At 37.9% G+C, this 19,501-nt stretch overlaps 1 protein-coding gene across 2 annotated transcripts in view; it reads right to left on the reverse strand.

Annotated features, from left to right (window-relative positions):
• Window positions 1-7,836: 7,836 nt before the first annotated feature.
• CCDC85A (coiled-coil domain containing 85A) overlaps window positions 7,837-19,501 on the reverse strand; it is a 146,917-nt gene continuing 135,252 nt past the window's right edge. For both annotated transcript variants that reach the window (XM_063301252.1, XM_063301243.1), the window contains one exon: window positions 7,837-8,462. In XM_063301252.1, coding sequence (XP_063157322.1) covers window positions 8,373-8,462 — 90 coding nt within the window. In that variant the 3' untranslated portion in view covers window positions 7,837-8,372. The remainder of the gene's footprint in view (window positions 8,463-19,501) is intronic.

Consider the following 19,501-nt stretch of genomic DNA (forward strand, 5'->3'; position numbering starts at 1 on the left):
TTCTGAACCATAATGAAATTAATGTTTTCCACCTTCTCTTGGCAGAAACTAATGTCCTATTTGTGCAATGTGTGTCACTTTGGCAGTAACTGAGCTGAAGATGTAACAGAGCATAGGGTCTGCCCACCCTCATCATCCTCACTTGGTTGGTAGGCACGCTCCTCCTCCCTGTAGATCAGGTTCTGAAAGATGGCTAAACCCACTGCTCTAGATATAATCTACCAGAACTTGCCTCCTCCCCCAGCCCCACTCCACATTAGGAAGAATCATTGGTGGATATTTTTCCAATTGGCAGAAAATTCCAATTCCTGCACCTTAACTTGACCTGCAGTAAACTATTAAGACACCACTACTCACTGTCTGAGGACAGAAGAAATTGTGCTGGCATACTTTGTGTAATTTAACAGACTGGAGGACAGCTATATGGATTTGCCCTTAGGCACAAATCTTAAATTTGATTCAAAACCCCAAACCTCCATAGTTCCCAATTAATTACAATTTGAAAATATCAAATGCCAATTGCCTTTTTTTCACTGGGAAAGAATGCATTTATTTACTCATTTCTTAGCTTGCTTTCCATTAAAAGTATTCTGAAATTGAGCTAAATTTCCAAGAATTATCCGTTGTTCTGAGAGAGCAACATATATTAAATTGAAGACAGAATATGATTTTTTCTTTGAGAGCTGTCAATATTTTATTTTTTGGCACAACTGAGAGAATTTTCAGGCTTAACTGTCTCTTCTGAGGGGCTAAATTCTGCCAAGTTTCAGTCCAAGTATTTTATGTTGTTATTCAACCACCACCAAGCCAAATATTGTTCTGGTTAACAAAACTAGCTGCCAGATACCTGACCAAAAATATTTTGCAGTAACATTTGGATTATTTTTTTTTCAATTTAATAAATTTGTTCAATGGCATATCATTATACTTTCATTCAGTCTTGACTCATTTTTATATCAGTCTATGAAAAACTTCAGTGACCCTCAGGCTAATGAACTTCATTTGACCTTTATGATAATTTGAGTTTGAGACTCATGCTATAACTCAATCATGGCTGATCTTCGCTTCTGTGAAATTCATGATCAAGGAGGAAAGCCACTGTTTCCTTCTTTAAAAAGAGAAAGAGAACCAGAAGTTTTTCTTTTCTGAGGTTCTAGATGGAGTTGTCCTTCACAACCCACCAAGGGGGCCCCTATCTTCAGACTCTCTCAGATGCAAATACCTCATCCCAAGCTCCTTGCATATTATAAAAAGTCAGTTGTGTGTAGGTGGCACAGTATCCCCCCATTTGATTACTGAAAGCTGTTTTTGCAGATTTCATTGGTGCAAAAAAGAGTCTAATGGAAGACTACAGTAGCACTAGTCTGGACTGAACACCTGGCATCCCAATCCAAAGAAAACTTTCTTAAATTCCCTTAGGCTCCAGCCAGCACCATCATGAGATGGGAGCATCTTAAGGGTGCAGAATAAAAGCCCCCATCATAAACTCAAAATAAAGCAGGCAAGTGATTTTGAGATTAAGTAATTTATTACCATTGCTAAAATGAACACATATGCTTGGTATCCCCATTATATGATGAATTGTAAAAAAATAGTTCTAGTACAGTATCAAAATTTACGTACTTATGTCAAAAGGCCAGCATCACTCAAATTACCTCCTGCAGAGCTTGGCCAAGATCCAATGAACCACGAAAGTTGCTCCTAACCCTCAACCAGGGAAGAAAAGGGCTTAGACATTTCTTCTTTGAACAGCAGCCAGCTGCAACCTGTTTATAAGACTGACCGGAATATCTAAGACACTTTGTGATGCAGCATTAGGAAAGGGGACTGCCATTCAATGAAAAATAGTTTAATATCCCACTGATCAAGAAAAATCCTTAAGCTTCTCTAGAGTTGTTCTTTGGATCAAGTCCTTGACTGCAGGCACAAATTCTTTGCAGGTCTCTCACTTTCACTGTTTGTTCTCATGTAATAATAGGAATACAACAATTTTAATATAAATTATGAAAGCAAAGGTGTCAACTAGCATGACATAAAAAGTCTTGTTGAATTACTAAAGCATGTTTAATAACCCTTTTTTCCTGGAAAAAAATATGGGGCTGATTGATGCCACTCTATTATAGGACAAAAGGCTGCACTATATTAGTGCTGGAGCCATCTAATACCCACAATTGTAATAGCTGAGGAAAAGAAAAAAGGAAAACAAACAGGACAATATCAATTTGGAATTAAACCTTATTAATCACTCCAATCTTGGGAATTGTTGCATTCCTATTTTTGCTTTAAATACTCAGCTATGGTTAAAAAGTCAAAGCAACAGCATTTAATCACAAGCCTGTTGCACATTCATACAAATGTTACTGCATTTTGATATATACACAAAATAGCTATCAGAGCATTTTAATACACACAATCTAATATACAGTGGAGGGGGTAGGGAGGCAAATGTTAATGTAAGCCCATTTATGTCTAAAAACTCAAGCAAAATGAACAAGCGTTTTCAACCTCAGATTAATGAAGGACATGCTTTCAAGAATACTGAACATTTCCTTTGAAAGGATGTGACCCTCCACAAGAAAAGCTTTCCCCACACCCCCCAAATAAATACAGTGCTATTCTGTTAGACCCATAAACATTTGTGAAATAAAACATCTTGCACACAAAACTGAAGAAACTAGCTCCTTGATATTAAGAAGGGACTTGTGGTAGGGTTGGGTTAAAGGTTTCAAATGCTTAATATCTATAATAGCACAATCCTAAAACCCACATCAGCAAATAAGCATTTGAAAAGGGATTTGTTGAACAGACCATGATGAGCCATTTCAGTGTGCTGACCTACAAACTCAGTGCAGGACTCTGCAGCAGCACTGTGACTGAAAGCAGTTTCATGAAATAAGGAGCACCTGACATAGCTGATTATTTTCAGGTACATCACAAAATTTCTACATGGCACAAAAATGACATCATGTGACAGAAGTTGGGCACCACCCTAAAGGTCTGCTAACAACTGTAGCTTTAATTGCACTGGAGCACAATTACTATGTAGGAAATTAGTATTAGTGGATAACAAATGAGTCAGGAAAGGTATGAGTTGGCTGTACTTTGGTTCAAATTATCCAAGATCCAACCTAAAATGAATCTTAATCATGTATCTCAGAAGTCTTCAGGTCTGATGATTAAAATATTGCAGCAACCTTCAACCTCCAAATGGAGTTTCTCTTAGTTGTATGTTATCTTAAGGAACTAGCAAAAACTAGAAGCATACCTGTTACATCCAGAACACTTGGATCCATAAGAACCACAGACACCATGGAATCCAGCAGCCCACCCTGAACTATGTGGTGCAATATGCAGGTTGGTTATAATGAAGTTTACATCCCTTTGGCCCTCTTTGGAGAAGAGGCCTTTTGGCTGATCATTCTCTCCATAGCAAGTATGATGTGGACTTGTGACCTAGACGGCATAGGTTCTGCAAAAGGCTTGGATGCGTGTCGATATCCTCAGTAGCTGGGCATAACAGGAATTTGAACTCCACTAAGATTAGTGGACTTTAGGATACAGATCTCTGTGCATGGTACATAGTAGCAAAAGAAAAGAGATCAAGAGGCAACTGCTCTTCTAGTCACAGCACAATGTCAGTCTCAGAATGCTGAACAGTAACAATAGTACCATTATATATATCTTAGGGCTCAAAAGATCCAGTCTGGATATGCTCTAAAATTGGTCCTGGAGCAGATGGAAGCATACAAATTTGTGTGTGTGTTTCCATTCAACCACTATCACAAAGATTCAGAAACCAAAACCTTCATATCGGAAAAAAATCAGGTGACCCACTTGGGTGGGGGGCGGGGATTAGTGAATTTAGTCTACTTTGCTGAACTTTTGGACACCACCTCTAACTTTTCATGGATGTAAATACAAAAACTGTTTTTGCCTCAATTGTATTCCCACCTCCCAATCCTCCCTTGCACAATGAAGAACATAGAAATCAGGTTCTGTAAGTCAGTAGTTGTGTTCTGCATTTTGCTGGCATTTCCCAGGTACCTGAAGATAAGAATTCATTTAAGAAAACATAGCAAAACCCATTTTGAAAACTGCAAGGAATAAGAATGACTCCAGAGGGAATAGATCAGAGATTAATTTTCCAGATTTAACTCAATAATCGGGCAGCACAGGAGGATAGCAGTAAATTGGACGAATTAGAACCTGGGGGTAGGTGGGAATGGTCCAGTCCTGAAGTGTTCTTACCCTGAGAGCACTGCCTAGCATGCTCAGGGTTCTGCATGTATAGTATCTTCTCCAGTAACAGGGTATGTGATTCATCACACAACTGTAAGGAGTACAATAAAAACCACATCAGGGAAGATATGGTTTGAATAAACCTAAATCTCCAGAGCTGCATTAATTGTAGAGTACTGAAAGAACTTGTTATTGGTCTGACTAAACCAGGGTTTCTCAACTCAGCATGTTGGCTGGGGAATTTTGGGAGCTGAAGTCCACACATCTTGAAGTTGCCATGGTTGAGAAACACTGGACTAAACCATTACCTATTAACTGCTGAATCCCGGAGACTGGGTGAAGTGGTAGACTGGAGAAGGGCATATATCCCTAAAAAAGGAAAAAGGAGGACCTCTAGAACTGTAGTTTAATTTGAATACCTAGGAAGATTTGAGAGCAAATCATAAAGCAATCAATCCATAAGACTGTTGGGTTCTTGGTATTCTCCAAGCTTAGCTGTTTTCCTGCAGATATTTCTAGGTAACATCATCAATGCATGGGAGAGTGAAATTTGCTGGTTGATTATAGATAATAGTTTGCCCTGCCAGTGTTGGTTGGGGTGTAGTTTCTTCCTTGATAGCTATCAACAAAAAAATGACACCCCAACTAAGACTGGCAGGGCAAACAACTATACATAACCAAACAGCAAACTACATTCTTCTATGCACTGATGATATTACCTAGCCTAGTAATGAAGGTCTGCAGAACCATCTGCAGAAAAACAATCAAGAACCCAACATTCTCTATTATTGGATCTATAAGCACCTTAAAATATGCGTATTTATAAGTTTACATTGATTTGTCAGAAAAAAGTCTTGCCAGATTGTTATTTTTTGATTGGGTAATTTCCTTAATAGGGAATGCCATGGAGATATTTCTTGACTTCAGGAAAGCAACTGACATTGTATACCATGATATTATGGGTGGTGTGCTTATTAAGTGGATCCACAACTGGCTTGAAAACTGTGTTCAAAGAATGCTCATTAATGTTTCCAAATCAGGAAAAATATCCAATGGGATGCCACAGAGTTTAGTCCTGGGCCCATACATTTCAACATTTTTTATAAATTACTTGAATGAGGAGGTTGAAGCAGTGCTAGGAAACTTGAAGATGAAACAAAATTGGATGAGATAGATAATTAGAACACAGAAACAAATGTCAAATTTGATAGGACAGAGAAATGAACGAAATAAAATTTGAAACAATTATATTTAGGGAACAGACCAGATGCACAGGCATAAGATGAGATATACTTGGCTTGGTAATGGTATGTATGAAAAAGATCTTGAAATAGTAGTTGGCTACAAACTGAATATAAACTAGCAACGTGACCTGGCTGTAAAAAAATAGGCAAATGCAATTTTAGACCACATTAACACAAATATAGTTTCTAAATTACAAGAAATAATTATTCTTCTTTATTCTGCTTTTGTCAGATCTCATTTTTAATATTACATCTGGTTCTAAGCATTACACTTAAAGAAGGATTCAGACAAAATGCAACAGGCCCAGAAAGTAATAATAAAGATGGTGAGGGGACTGGAAACTAAGTCCTCTGAAAGGATCTGGCCATTTTCATGACAGTGTTTTCTCAAGCAGCTGCAAGGCTATCACATACATAAAAAAGGCCAAGACCTGTTCTTTATCAGAATCCTCTGGTGGGAGGAGATGGGCAGTGACAAATTTGATGAATAAATAAATAAAATAAATAAAAGAAGGCATGAAAAGGAATTATGGATTATGTTATAGGGTGCAGATTCCAGCTGAACATCAGGGGAAAAAAACTTCCTAGCAACAAGAACAATTTGACAGTAGAACCAATTATCCAGAGGTGATGGGCTCCTCTTAATTTGGATGTGCTCAAATGGAGGTCAGATGCCCATCCATTAGGAATGCCTTAATATGTTTCCTCTACATAATATGGGGTTGGAGTCAGTGGTCTAAAGAGCCCCTTTCAATTCTGTATTATGCTAGTCTTCCACAGTAAGGACTTCACAGTGTTCAATTAACTACCCTTAACCTCCAGGTTTTCAATTCATTTCTCAGAGTCAAAATATTATTCCATTTTTTCCTTGCATTATCCTTAAAGCCATGGAATATTTTACATATAAGCCTCAATTTCAGATGCCAAAGTTTTGGGGGGAGGAGATGATTTCAGCATCCATCACAGTCATGATGGGTCATCATTTGTCTCTAAGATTAGCCCAGGGCTTGCTCCCAGGATGCTCCCTGAAATTCTTTCTTAGCACTATCCAATTTCACACTATTTCCTGATCCACTTTTCCAGGAGCAAAGCCTCCTTTTCTTCTAATTCACCTGTTTCATCTGCTCTGAAAAATCCATGTTGCATTATACACCCAAAATGAAAGTATTACCCACTGATAAAGAGTTTGTTTAATGTAAAGTCCTGTTCAATTCATGATACACAAAACTTATTTTTGATACTCTGCAGAAACTGTGTCCATTATATAAACTGCTGGTTTTCAGACTAGTAATGGCCAAGGAGGGGAATTTGGAACTTATGATGGTGGAGAGACTGTTATTGAAGGTCATAAGTCAATGATATAGCCATCATTTAAACTTTTGGAGTAACTTTTAATGATTTCCTTTCCTCAAATATCTTGCGTTTGTTATTTTCTTCAGTGATATGAAACCTCATTCTGATACTCTTCACTTTCAACCTAATTTTGAATTTGTAACTGGGAGATGAGAAGCATATATCCATAACATTTTCCCAAGTATCTGTGACTCGTCTGGATACGTGTGACCTTCATTCTGGTACAAGTGTGTTTATTTTCCACTTTACCTTTCAATCTGTAATTGTCACCCCCACAGCCACTACTATCATTAGCGCTCAAGCTTTCTAGGTGTATTGCTTCTCTTAGTCCTGCTTGCCATTTCCACAGCACATCCATCCAATCATGAATATCCCCAGTTTTCATCAATCTCTAATTCAGATTGATTAGAAACAGCATGCTCCTCCATGTTCCAAGAGGCACACCTTTCCCCTTTTCTAATGCATTTGTGCATTTGTGTGTGTGCGTGTGTGTGTGTTAAAAATAAAAGCCCCCAAGTTTGGTGTCTGGGCTTTTTTTCTTTAAATGTTAGCACTCCCCAATCTATTAAAACACAACGCATGGACTTGCAGTGTTTGCACCACAGCTCTGGAAACAGTCCCTTCCTTCCAGAGTTCTCCTTGATACATACAGTATGTGTGGGCCTCCATTCAGATTTAGCCATGGATACAGTTGCAGCCTCCAGGCAGCCTGGCTCCAGAGCATTGCTAGGGGTGGGGATGTACCCTGTCTTCAGCCTGGCTCAAGGATCTATTTCATCACTGAAATTCTTGCTTCTTCTAAGAGCAGCACAGGCTTTTGATGCTCAGATACTAAGAGTGCCTCAGGACTAGGCTGCACTTCTCTAAAGAGGGAACACTTTCTCTTAAAAAGAGAAAGGCCAGTTCTTTAGAATGAAATTGCCAAAGTCGATGAAAATAAAGTGATTCTTTTTCCTATGTTTTTAGGGCAATGAGGCAGCACAATTTTAGTGCTTATAGATTTTTCTTTCTTTTGCTACACTATTGGCTCTTGTGAGACTTGAAGGTTTGGGGAGTTTAGCACCTTAGAATGCAATAATCCTACCAACTGGAAAGGAAATGCTGCAATTTGGCTATTCACCATTAACCAATATTTAATACGCTCAGGTATAAGACTACTCTCTCTTCAAACTGTGAAGATCAAAGGCACAGTTCATTGGGATCTCTTCATCTACTCACTTTCTCTTTTTTTTACAACAGCACTTTCTCTGTGAATTTTCCTTCTGGATTAGAGTTTGAACAACCTTGATGATGGTTAGCTGCATCCTCCTGTATATATATGCTGAAAATGCTTGTGGCAAAAGCAGAATTGGATTAAATGGTATATATTAGCTGCAGGAGATCTGGATACATTACACCAAAGTCTATGAAGAAAAGAAAATATTGTTCTATTTTCCAGAAGTAGCCTAGAAAGTGTTTGGCATTATCTCATTACTACTAAGGTGGTTGCTGTGGAATCCACTGATACTTGGAATCCTTCCTTGTTTTGATAGCCATTCACATCGGCCCTTTGTACTGGCTTCCAGACAAGTGCTGCCTAATTCCAGGACACGAGCCTGCAGCATCTCCAAGTTTCCTCCACACAACCTGAAAAAATAAATGGGAAAGGCATGTCAGTTACTTATTTTGGAAATCATAGATTAGGTAGATAATACTATCTATTGCCATCATAAACTGAATACAAAGAAACATCTGATTCAGTTGTAGAACTAAGGGCTAGCTCACATGTTTTAGCTGGAATGCTATATATCCTTAGATACTAAATACTACATATCCTTAGAAATTTCTCCATGTTTCTATCAGCTGTAATATATGCAAGCTGCTACCATGTGACTTAACTTCATGCGTGCCCCTTAGCCTGGTGCCCTTCAAATACATGGGCTTGCAACCCCACAATTCCAAGTCATCATAGGTCTCTTGCATTTTTGTATTTGATAATGCACCTCTTTATAATCACTCTCAGTTTATAAGCTAACTCCTCTTTGGAATGAGTGTATCATTTACACAATGAAATAAGGTTTATTACATGCTTTTTCTGTTGCACTGTTTACCCTTTGGAGCTGCATCCCCCTGGAGATCTGAATGGCCACAACTCTACTGGTCTTTCGTAAAGCACTGAAGGCCTGGTTATTCACACAGCATTTGGACCAGGGTGTTGGTTGAGCCCTGTCGATTGGTCTGTCTGGGGCTTGTTTGTTCACTATCGATTGCAAGAGGGAAGGATCTATTTGGACCTTGATATACTGATTGATATACTGACTGTTGTTGCAATTTCTTTTTTAATTAGAATTGTTTAGCTACCTTTTGGGGTTAATTCAAGTCAGCCACCCAGAGTCAAAACAGCAATGTGGGCAGCCATATAAATTGTTTAAATAAATAAAATTAAATAAATACATCACACAGAGAGACATCCAGTTTTTTTGAAAATGTAGATTTTAACCTCTACATTTGACAAAAAATGCAAAGAACTATTAATTCAAGAGGACTGCCATGTGATCAGTAAAACAGCAGAATGCTGAAGTCAGATTTCTGTTTCCTTTTGATGAACTGGAAGATGCAAGATTGGTCTTCCTTTTCTATGAATAAAAAATTCACAGATGTTTGTTTTAAGCCAAGCAAACACTGTCATTATTCTTCTACCAGCAGAATATGTTTTTATTCATATAAGCTTTTCAGTTGAAAGAAACATTAACTCATAACCATCAATATCTATCTATCTATCTATCTCCTGTTTTTAAAGTAATTGCTTTTGTGTTTTTAACAATACAAAATTTTATATTTTATTATTGCTAGCCACCTTGACCATCATTTTGCAGGTGAAAAGCAAATCTAAAGATATTAAGCCAATAAATATTTATTCCTATTTTCTATTTTTTTTAAAGTTACTTTTACTCTAATTACTTCAGAAAGACATCACAAAGCCACATTCTATTTTGTATGTATCAATGCTTAACTGAGTGGCTTATAACTATTATCATTTTGTATCATACAAAATGCATTTCATAACAAATTGTTTTCAGCTCAGCGAGCAACAGATAATATTTTTCCAGAAAATAATGCTGGAAGATAATGCTAATGTGGCTAGAAAATGACCTCTAGCTGATGAGAAAGGATACACTGCACAACATCTGAATGTGCAGATTGAAGGGAATTCACCAGTATTATAAGTAAATTACACTGTTTTCTTGTAAACTTTACACTATCTGTGTGAACAGCAACAACTATGTTAAATCCTAAAACCTTTTTTAGTGTTCAGTGTTCTGAAAATGATATTGTTACTTTAAGTTGAATGGTATACATAATTATTATTTATTATTATTATTATTATTATTATTATTATTATTATTTAATTTATATCACCACCCATCTCCCCCAATGGAGGACTCTGGGAGGTTTACAATAAAATAATTACTTATAAGTACTATATAAGTACAATTTACATACAAAAAGTTGATTCCAGACTAAGTTAAATTGTTTTTTTATGTCCCATCAAATTCAGTGTGAATTAATTCAAGTCATTATTAACTTGACCTGCTGATTTTAATATAGCCTAACTGCAACAATTTATCTTTGGATGCAACCCAGAGATGTAATCATACCAGAGAAGTTCACTAGCCTATAGTATGACCACATTACTACAACTTCTTGTATCAATACACTGCATGTACCTCCTAGCTGGTGGATGTAGCCAACTGAATGTTGTTTTGCAACCTAGCTTGCACAGAAAAGTGCAAGCATCCATAAGGTAAAAGTGCACACCGATTGCACTTCTTAATTGCAACACTAAAACATGGCAAAAATGACCAATACTGTCCTTATAATTAGCAGGGAATGCTGCACATGCTCTATTGCATTAAAAAGCATTATGTGGAAGTCGCATCAAAGCCATGATGAGAGGTGGAGGTCAATATCAAAATTAGATTGTCTTTTCTTTTTCTTATTTCATGCCTTGCTTTCTCTAGCTTACTATTTCTTATCTCTTGTCTGCATTTGGCATCATATTGCTTATCCCAAAAGGAAATAGCATGATAGGTATGCATGTACTGTATGTAGATAACATAGCACTATAAAAGACAGCAGGGTTCGTGGATTTTCTCTTTCCCTTTAAAGAGGACACCCATAATGGAAGAAAACCAAACTTGTTGCATCACAGCTCTGCTCCTCTGAGTGATAATTGTGTTTGCCTTTAAAAAAAAGTAATTACTTTTAAGAAAATAAAATAATATTTTGTGCTGAGGAGTCAAGTTTGGTGCAGTGGTTAAGGCATCAAGCTAGAAAACGGGAGACCATGAATTCTAGTCCCACCTTAGGCACAAAGCCAGCTGGGTGATCTTCGGCCAGTGTCTCTCAGCCCTAGGAAGAGGCAATGGCACACCACTACTGAAAAACCTTGCCAAGAAAACCTCAGGGGCTTGTCCAGGCAGTCGCCAGGTGTCAACACTAACTCGAAGGCACCCAAAAAACAAACAAAACATTGTGCTGAATTTTTTATTCTTTGTAGCTGTCTCTTAGCTTAAAAGATAAACAAAACGGCATAAATTAGTCATCAACATTTTGAGTAAGGAATAACCTATCCCTCTCTTAAGTCAGAATCCTGTCTCTTTAACGGCCAGGGAGTATGTTGAATGTTGCTTAATCCCAACTACTAAACTCTAGTGCACTGCATCAGATTGAATTTCTGCCTGTATGAGGGAAAGTGGGAAATTTAGCAAGCGATCCAGATCCAGGAGCATCCACAGGTTGTGGTTAAAAACAGTCACAACAGTGCGATTGAAGCTCTGCCTGTTTTTTATGTGTATCACCCATACAACGCACGTAAAAAACAGGCAAAGCTTTCATTGCACTATCATGGCCGCCATCTTGACTTATTTTTTTACATCCTATTTTTGTTGTTTATTCGTTTAGTCACTTCCGACTTTTCGTGACTTCATGGACCAGCCCACGCCAGAGCTTCCTGTCAGTCGTCATCACCCCCAGCTCCCCCAGGGACAAGTCTGTCACCTCTAGAATATCATCCATCCACCTTGCCCTTGGTCGGCCCCTCTTCCTTTTGCCCTCCACTCTCCCTAGCATCAGCATCTTCTCCAGGGTGTCCTGTCTTCTCATTATGTGGCCAAAGTATTTCAGTTTTGCCTTTAATATCATTCCCTCAAGTGAGCAGTCTGGCTTTCTTTCCTGGAGGATGGACTGGTTTGATCTTCTTGCAGTCACAGCCCAAATCATACTATTGCACTTTTATGAGTGTTTTGACCCTGTAGAAAGTCAGACACCAAATGTGCAACTTCAGTTTTGTTTCCATTTCTTCACGTAGTGAAAAAGGGAGGAGCAAGTGGAATGGAGTCAGATGACTGGCAAGTCTACCTTCTGATCATTCACCATCTTTTCAATCATTATGCTTTGAATGTGTCTGCTATAAATAGGAATGTCCTAAAAGAAATGTACTGCCATATATTGATATATTCTGACTGGCCATTGAGAACCACTAAAAGAATAAAGAAGCCATCTCCAAACCAAAGTACTGGCTATAAATACACATTAGCTACATTGGTTTTAGGAATTATATCCAAATCAAGCATCTTAATAAATAGAGGTTTTCCTGATATTTAATTCTATCCAGAGAACAAAAGGTTTGGAGCTGTATCAGAAATTAGAGTTTCCTGGGACAAGATTGCAGAAAATGTAAACAGGCCACTTTCATTTAATACTGACTGTTAGAAACATGAGTCTTCCACTACAACGAGGAAAGCATGTTAAGAAAAGGTGCTGGAATTAAATTTAAGAGGTGGGGCATCAGCCTTACTGCCAAAGACAATAAACTGTTGCAAAAGGGCTTCAGTTCTGGTGGTATAATAAAAGTTCAGTTCAAGCTGTGCTCTGTAGCATACTGGGAAGCTTCAGACAAATTCCCATTATCTAGGGAGCCTGACAGAAAAGCAGAACACAACAAAACCTATTTATTCTTTTTAAATGAATATTCCCTTAGTTTTCACTGAGTTTGTATAATTAAATAATTATAATCTGATTTTCTTATCCCAACTTTGTAATAACATTCTTTACACAGGAATTGTTGAATTTGATAGGGTTTATTGCCACATACGGATGACCTCTGCCAGATCTGTCACTATTCTTCCCCAAACCAACAAAGTTAATATTTCTAAAAGCAAGCAAACAGAAAATAATTTAAAAGGGGCTTGCTCCAAAATCCTGGAGAACTGGTAAAGTGCCAGATGACTGGAGGACTGCAAATCATAGAATGGAATCACAGTTGGAAGGAGCTATTTAGGCTGAGTGCAGTACAAAAAATCCAAATTAAAACATCCCAGAAAGATGGCTGTCTAACTTCTACTTGAACATGTACTATAAAGGAGAGCCCCCTATTTCTGTGGGCTAATGGTTTCTTCGCAAAGCTCTTGTGTGATACCTGGCATCATAATACCTAACTTATGAAAAAGCTCTTAGAATCTTTTAATGTGGATGGAAAATAACAAATGCAACATTAGGCTGCACCAGAAGAAGTCCTTTTCCCCCAATTCATGCAAAGTAATTATTGCATCCAATTGTGGCTACCTTAGGAGGGATTCAGAGAAACTGGAACAGGTTCAGAAAAATGCAACAAGGCTGATGACAGGACTAGAAACTAAGCGCCACAGATGTCTGTTGAAGGAATCTTGCTTGTTTAGCTTTTGAAAGACTTATAAGCAGAACAGCAGTCATCAAGCTCTGAAAAGATGTCACACCAAGACCTGTTCTCAGTTGTTTCAGAGTGCAAGACACAGAATAACGGTGTTAAGACAAAGGAAGGCACAGTCTGATTAAATGTTAGGGAAAAACCTCCTAATAGTAAGAGAAGTGGGTAGTGGAACCAATATCCATTGGGGTTGTGGGCTCCCCTTCATGTGATCAAGGCAGAGGCTAGACAGCCACCTATCAAGGAAGTTTTAATCTGGATTCTTTAATTTGGATTCTTGTTGAAGAGATTCAATAGCTTAAATCACCCCTTTCAACTCTATGAGCCAATGATTTGGAATTTGTCCTTTTCTTACAGCAGCTGCACACTGGGTAGACATTTCCATTGAACATGACTCCAATGTTCCTTTCCTGTTTGGTTAGTACAGGGCAAAATGTCCATTAAACCATGTGAAGGTTAGAAGAAAGTAGAACCAAAATGAAGCTACAATAGATATAAAGAAAGAACTGTAGCTTTGACAGAGGCCAACACGAATATTTTACTGGCCTGTTTCCAGTATGCAACAAAGATTCTTATCTAGCCATGCTGTGTTTTGCATCAGAGAGCCTTAAGTGTCAGTCCTACGAGGTAGACTAGATCAGGAAATCGACTTCACAAGAAGACTAGAACAACACTTCATTAAAATACACTGTAGTAACACTATCTTGTAACTCTGTGCTCTCCTCCCTTCCCTCTTATAATCCAGGGAGTATGAGTCTTTTTTCTAATATTTTCTCATCTCCTTGGGTTTAATGCATGCTTCTGCACCTTGTTGTGGCCTTCTCCAAGGTCATCTCTACGGCTCCCTACATTAAGCTATACATGAGTCTAGAACCTAACCAAATCAAACCACACTAGATTGAATGTCCAGGAAATTTTCTGAGGTCTTTCCAGTGAGCCTGACAGTCACTGATAATTCAGATCCCATTAATGTATAAGTTTGGATTTTTTTTCTGCCAACATGCATCATTTTATACCAGTTTACACTTTACTGTATTTGGCATTTTGAAGCTCTAACCCAGTTTAGAGAGTCTTTTGGTGCTCTTCACAATCCCTTTTTGATGTTACCACTCTCAATAATTTGGTATCAGCAGCAGACATGGTCACATCACTGTCCAGCCATACTTTTAGTTATATATATACGTGTGTGTGTGTGTGTGTGTGTTAAAAAGCATTGGCCCCAATCCTAAGGGACCCCATAATGCACATATAGACCACTCCTCCCACATATGGGCTGTTTTAGATTCTCCTGCCACTTGGACTTCTTTACTTTTTTACTCCTATTTATATTTATTTATTAGAATAATTTTATATTTGTACATTTTATTTTATTGTATGGTTGTTGTTTTGATCGATTATTGTAAACCACCCAGAGTCCCCCGATAGGAGGAGATGGGCGGGGACAAATTGAATAAATAAACAAGTAAATAAATAAATTTTGCCAGTGTGATAATTTCCCATTTATGCCTGTTCTGATTCCCATTGTTAACCAGTTGTCAGTCTATAAAAACACCTGTCCCCTTATCCCATGGCAGCTGAGTGTGCTGAGGGATTACATCAAGGCTTTGTGACAAAGGCCTAGTAAATGACATAACTCCCCTTTATAAAACAGGAAGGAAATGGCATAGAAACTGCACACATGAAGTCCTCACACAGTGTACCAGTTCTCACAGTGTCTGGTTTCACGTAATACCCTAAGTCCTATGTCTTGATTAACAAAACACAAATGCTGTGTCCGAGCCTTCTCAGTGATGGCCCCCCTACATCTAGAAGAACATACCCCAAATATCTAGACCATCCTCATTACATTTTTGAAGAGCCATGCATGAGACTTATGAAGATCTTACTTGTCATGAACAGTAACACATCAGAGCTGCCATTGTTACATATGCTATTGGTTTGCTATTATTTCTTCACTTTAATTTACTCAAGTCTTGGAAGTGCAGAATGCAAAAAAAGCCTATGTCCTCAGTAAGAAAGAGCAGGGGTGGGGGGAGGAGTTGGAAGATAAATGTGTTTCAGTAGACTTCATTTTGTCTTCCGTTTTTGAAGCTCAAAATTGTATTCTGAGAAATCTTATGAATTTTTTAAAATGCTGGCAATATACTTTGAAAGTATTTCAGTATGAAAATGCAACCAATTCCCTTTTAATTATGTTTTGTACATTTACTGACTTTACGGGAATGTGGATATTACAATGCTTAGGTCAGCAATGAATGCTGTATATTTCCTTCCATATAGAAGGTTGTCCAGAATCTAAGCAATCTGCTTTATAGTTCCATTTAGACATTTATGAAGGACAATACAGTGAGATACTATTTTTTTTCTTCTGCAAATGTGGGCATCTATCCAGTCTCATTCTCCCAAATGGAAGGCAGTATCGTGATTTTAAAATGTATTTATGTAAAAAAAAAAAAAAAAAAAAGAACTCTCTGTAACACAGATTATGTAGGGGAGCAATTTACAAATGCATCTTCTGATCTTTCATTTCTCTTGTCAGACAAGAGTATAAATGTTTCTGGAGGATTACCTCCATCTGTAGAAATCTGCTCAGGCTACTGGAGGAAAAAGGTACGTACACTGAATACCAAATTGGGTTCAAGGCTCAATTTGGTACTTTTGAAAGTCTGATTAGACTTGGATCAAGTTAATGGTCTCCAACTTTAGTTTGGGCCCTAAGCAGGAGCAAGATCTACACCTTCCTTTACAGGAAAACCACAAAGAACTTATTTCATACGCCTTGCTTGCTAGGTACCCAATCATCTTTGTTGTACTTTTTGTTCTAAATTTGTTCCAGTTTGTCTGAAACCTTAAAGTGTATTGCCCAGGACAATTCTTGAGGTAGGATATGACCAATGCAGAACAATGAGGAAGTATTATTTCCTAAGACTGTGACTTGGAATGTAAAAGCCTGTCTTCAACTATCTGAAGATGAGGCAGGACTGTTTAGAATTGTTCCAGAACACAGGACAAGAAACAATGGGTTTAAAATATAAGGAAATTAAACTTTGGTTAGTCATCAGGAAAAATTTCTTAACTGTAAGAGCTCTTCCACAATGGAGCACATTGCCTCGGGGGGGGGGGTGTCTCTCCATCAAGGCATTGAAATAGAAAATGGATGCCCAGCTGTTGGGGATACTGTTCTAGTGGATTCCTGCAGTGGGTTGGAGTAGATTATCCTGAAGATCCCTTCCAAATGTTACATTCTATTAATGAATCCATTACTTTTGTGATTTAGAAACAATAATTTTATTGGTGCAGCTTTCCTTTTTTGCAGCAATATCATGTTGCTGCATCATTTTCAGCTTGCAATCAACTATCTCACTGCTTTTTTCAGCCCATTCTTCTACCCCAGCCTTCAGCAACCTTTTGATCCTGGAGGAACCCTTGAAATACTATTCAGGCCTTTGGGAACTCTGTACATTCAGGCTCAGATATAGGCCAGAAGTTACAAAATTATTACATTCGTTTCATGGGTAGGCCTTATATATGCATTATCAGTGTTCTTAAACTAAAAATAAAGAATGAAACTTACCTCTTTAATGTGAAGTTGCCCAAATTAGATTTTTTAAAAAAAATAAATTGTGATCTCCCAGGGAACCTTTGGTGACCTCTCATGGAACCCTAGGGCTCCATGGAACCCTGGTTGAGAAACTCCACTCTCCCCCATCAACGTCTTGACTTCCATTTCTATCTTCTAGAGTATTCCATCTAATTCTATGTCATCCCCAAATTTGATCAGTATTCACTTATTATTATTAGTTATTATTTATTCATATTTATTAGCTGCCCAGCTCCAGTGGTTTCTTCATTCAAGTCATTAAAAAAATGTTGACTAGAGGGCCCAAACTGTATTTGTGGCATCCCACATACTTCAATCTAGTTTGATGAGGAATGAGTGTTGAGCACTCTTTAGTATTCAGACCAGCTTAATTGTCATGCCACTGAGTCCACACTTAATTAGCTTTTTAAATCAGAATATTATGAGGTGCTTTGTCAAATACTTTGTTGAAATCAGCATATATGATGTCTGCAACATTCCCATAATCTACAAAGAAATTTCCCAATCAATAAATGAGATAACGGTTAGTATGCAATACTTATTCTTGACAAATCCATGCTGATTTCCGTGGAGCTAATGTGATTCACTTCATCAAAGTAAAAAAGCCACCTGATTTACTTGAACAAAGTAAATCATAATCCATTTCAGACCATTACCTCAGGAGAAGACTTTCCTCAGCCTATTCAACCAACACTCACTTAAGTGCTTCCAGATTTGACAGCTTCAGGATTGCCCACAGCCTGTGCTGAAGCTGCCAAGCTTGCAAGATCTTTGCAAAAGATCTGGAGGAGCCTCAGGCTGGTTGCCTTTGAGGTGAGTAATCCTGCATCTTTCACTGAAGCCATCCAGCCTGGACATATTTCAGCCAGTGTTCTGGCAGAAGGCTTCTGAAGAAGGGTCCTATTAGTCTTCTCCCATGGCTGAAAGTCAGAGAGAGAAGGCTAAGAAAGTTCCTGAAATGCAGGAAGATGAGCCTCACATCTAGAAATGAGGGGACCATGTTGCCTCACAAAGCAGCTTTGAGGGGTATCATCAAGGGAATTGAAAACAGAATTGTTGATATAACAATGCCCTTGAACAAATCAACGTAAGCTCACATTAGAATACTATGTATCTTGTAACTGTACCTTAAAAAGAATACTACAGACCTAGAAAAATGCAAAAAAAGGGAGTCTTTTTTAGCAGGTTTATAATATTCTTTTTAAGATGCAAAAAACTAACATAATTAGGGAGCCAAAACAGCTCTCCTAGGTGGAAAGATTACAGCAGTTGGGATCTTCAGCTTGGAAGGAAGGAGAGTAAGAGAAGTCATGATAATTGTAAAAAAATCATGCAATCATGCAGAACCTAAGGTTATCCCCGGAAACTAAATGCAAGAAGAGTCCAGATTGACAGAAGAAAATACTTTTTTTCACACAGTGTATAATGAAACTGTGAAATTCATAGCCAGTATTAGCATTTGCTACCAACTGGATAATTTTAATAGAGACTGGACAGATTCATGGAGGAGGAAGCATCAATGCTACTAATATGGATAGCTGTACATCCTCTCCTGAATTATAGGCAGCATGCCTCAAATACTGGTCGCTGTTAACAGGGGCCTATAACTCTCCACTGCAGCTTGTGAATCTAGTTGGCCACCTCATGACACAGAATCCTGGACTAGGTGGGCCTATGGCCTGATCCATCAGGGCTCTTACATTCTTATGTAGGCCACTGCATAACTTATCTTGTTCCATCAGCACTGAGCCACAGAAAGCATATTTTAGGTGACCAGAAACCACAAAATAAGCCAGTAAATACGTGTGAAGAATAAATGAGGACCAACCATGAGGCAGGAATGAAACAAAAAAATGTTAACTTAAATTCTTTCTTTACACACAAAATGCCTTTATTACTAGAGTTTGCAGAATAAATCTAATAGCGAATATGCATTTGAAATTTTTCTAGGTTTGTGATCCATCCAATTATATGAAATGAAATAGTTGGAGGGTTTTTAAAAAATAATGAATAAAAGTTGATGACATAAATGTAAGCAATTTTGGTGAACGATTTCTTTGGAATCTAGAACTGGTATGTACTGTTCTCTAGAAATTTAAAGGTCCATAGCCAACTGTTCTTTTAAAGTTCATGTTACACAGTTAAAATGAGCAAGATGCCTCATTTAAAGAAATTATTGTCTTGGTATTAAAGCAGTACTGAGCTCGCATTTCACCTTCTGCATTCAAGCACTCATAGGCTTGCTACTGTACAGGTCTCCTGCTCAAAATTATTTCATGTTAAATGCTAATAACTGATCAAGCTACTATTGGTATTATATAAGGAACCAGTCGATGC

This window comes from Candoia aspera, chromosome 1 (genome assembly GCF_035149785.1).
Source record: "Candoia aspera isolate rCanAsp1 chromosome 1, rCanAsp1.hap2, whole genome shotgun sequence".
NCBI classification, from domain to species: Eukaryota; Metazoa; Chordata; class Lepidosauria; order Squamata; family Boidae; genus Candoia; species Candoia aspera.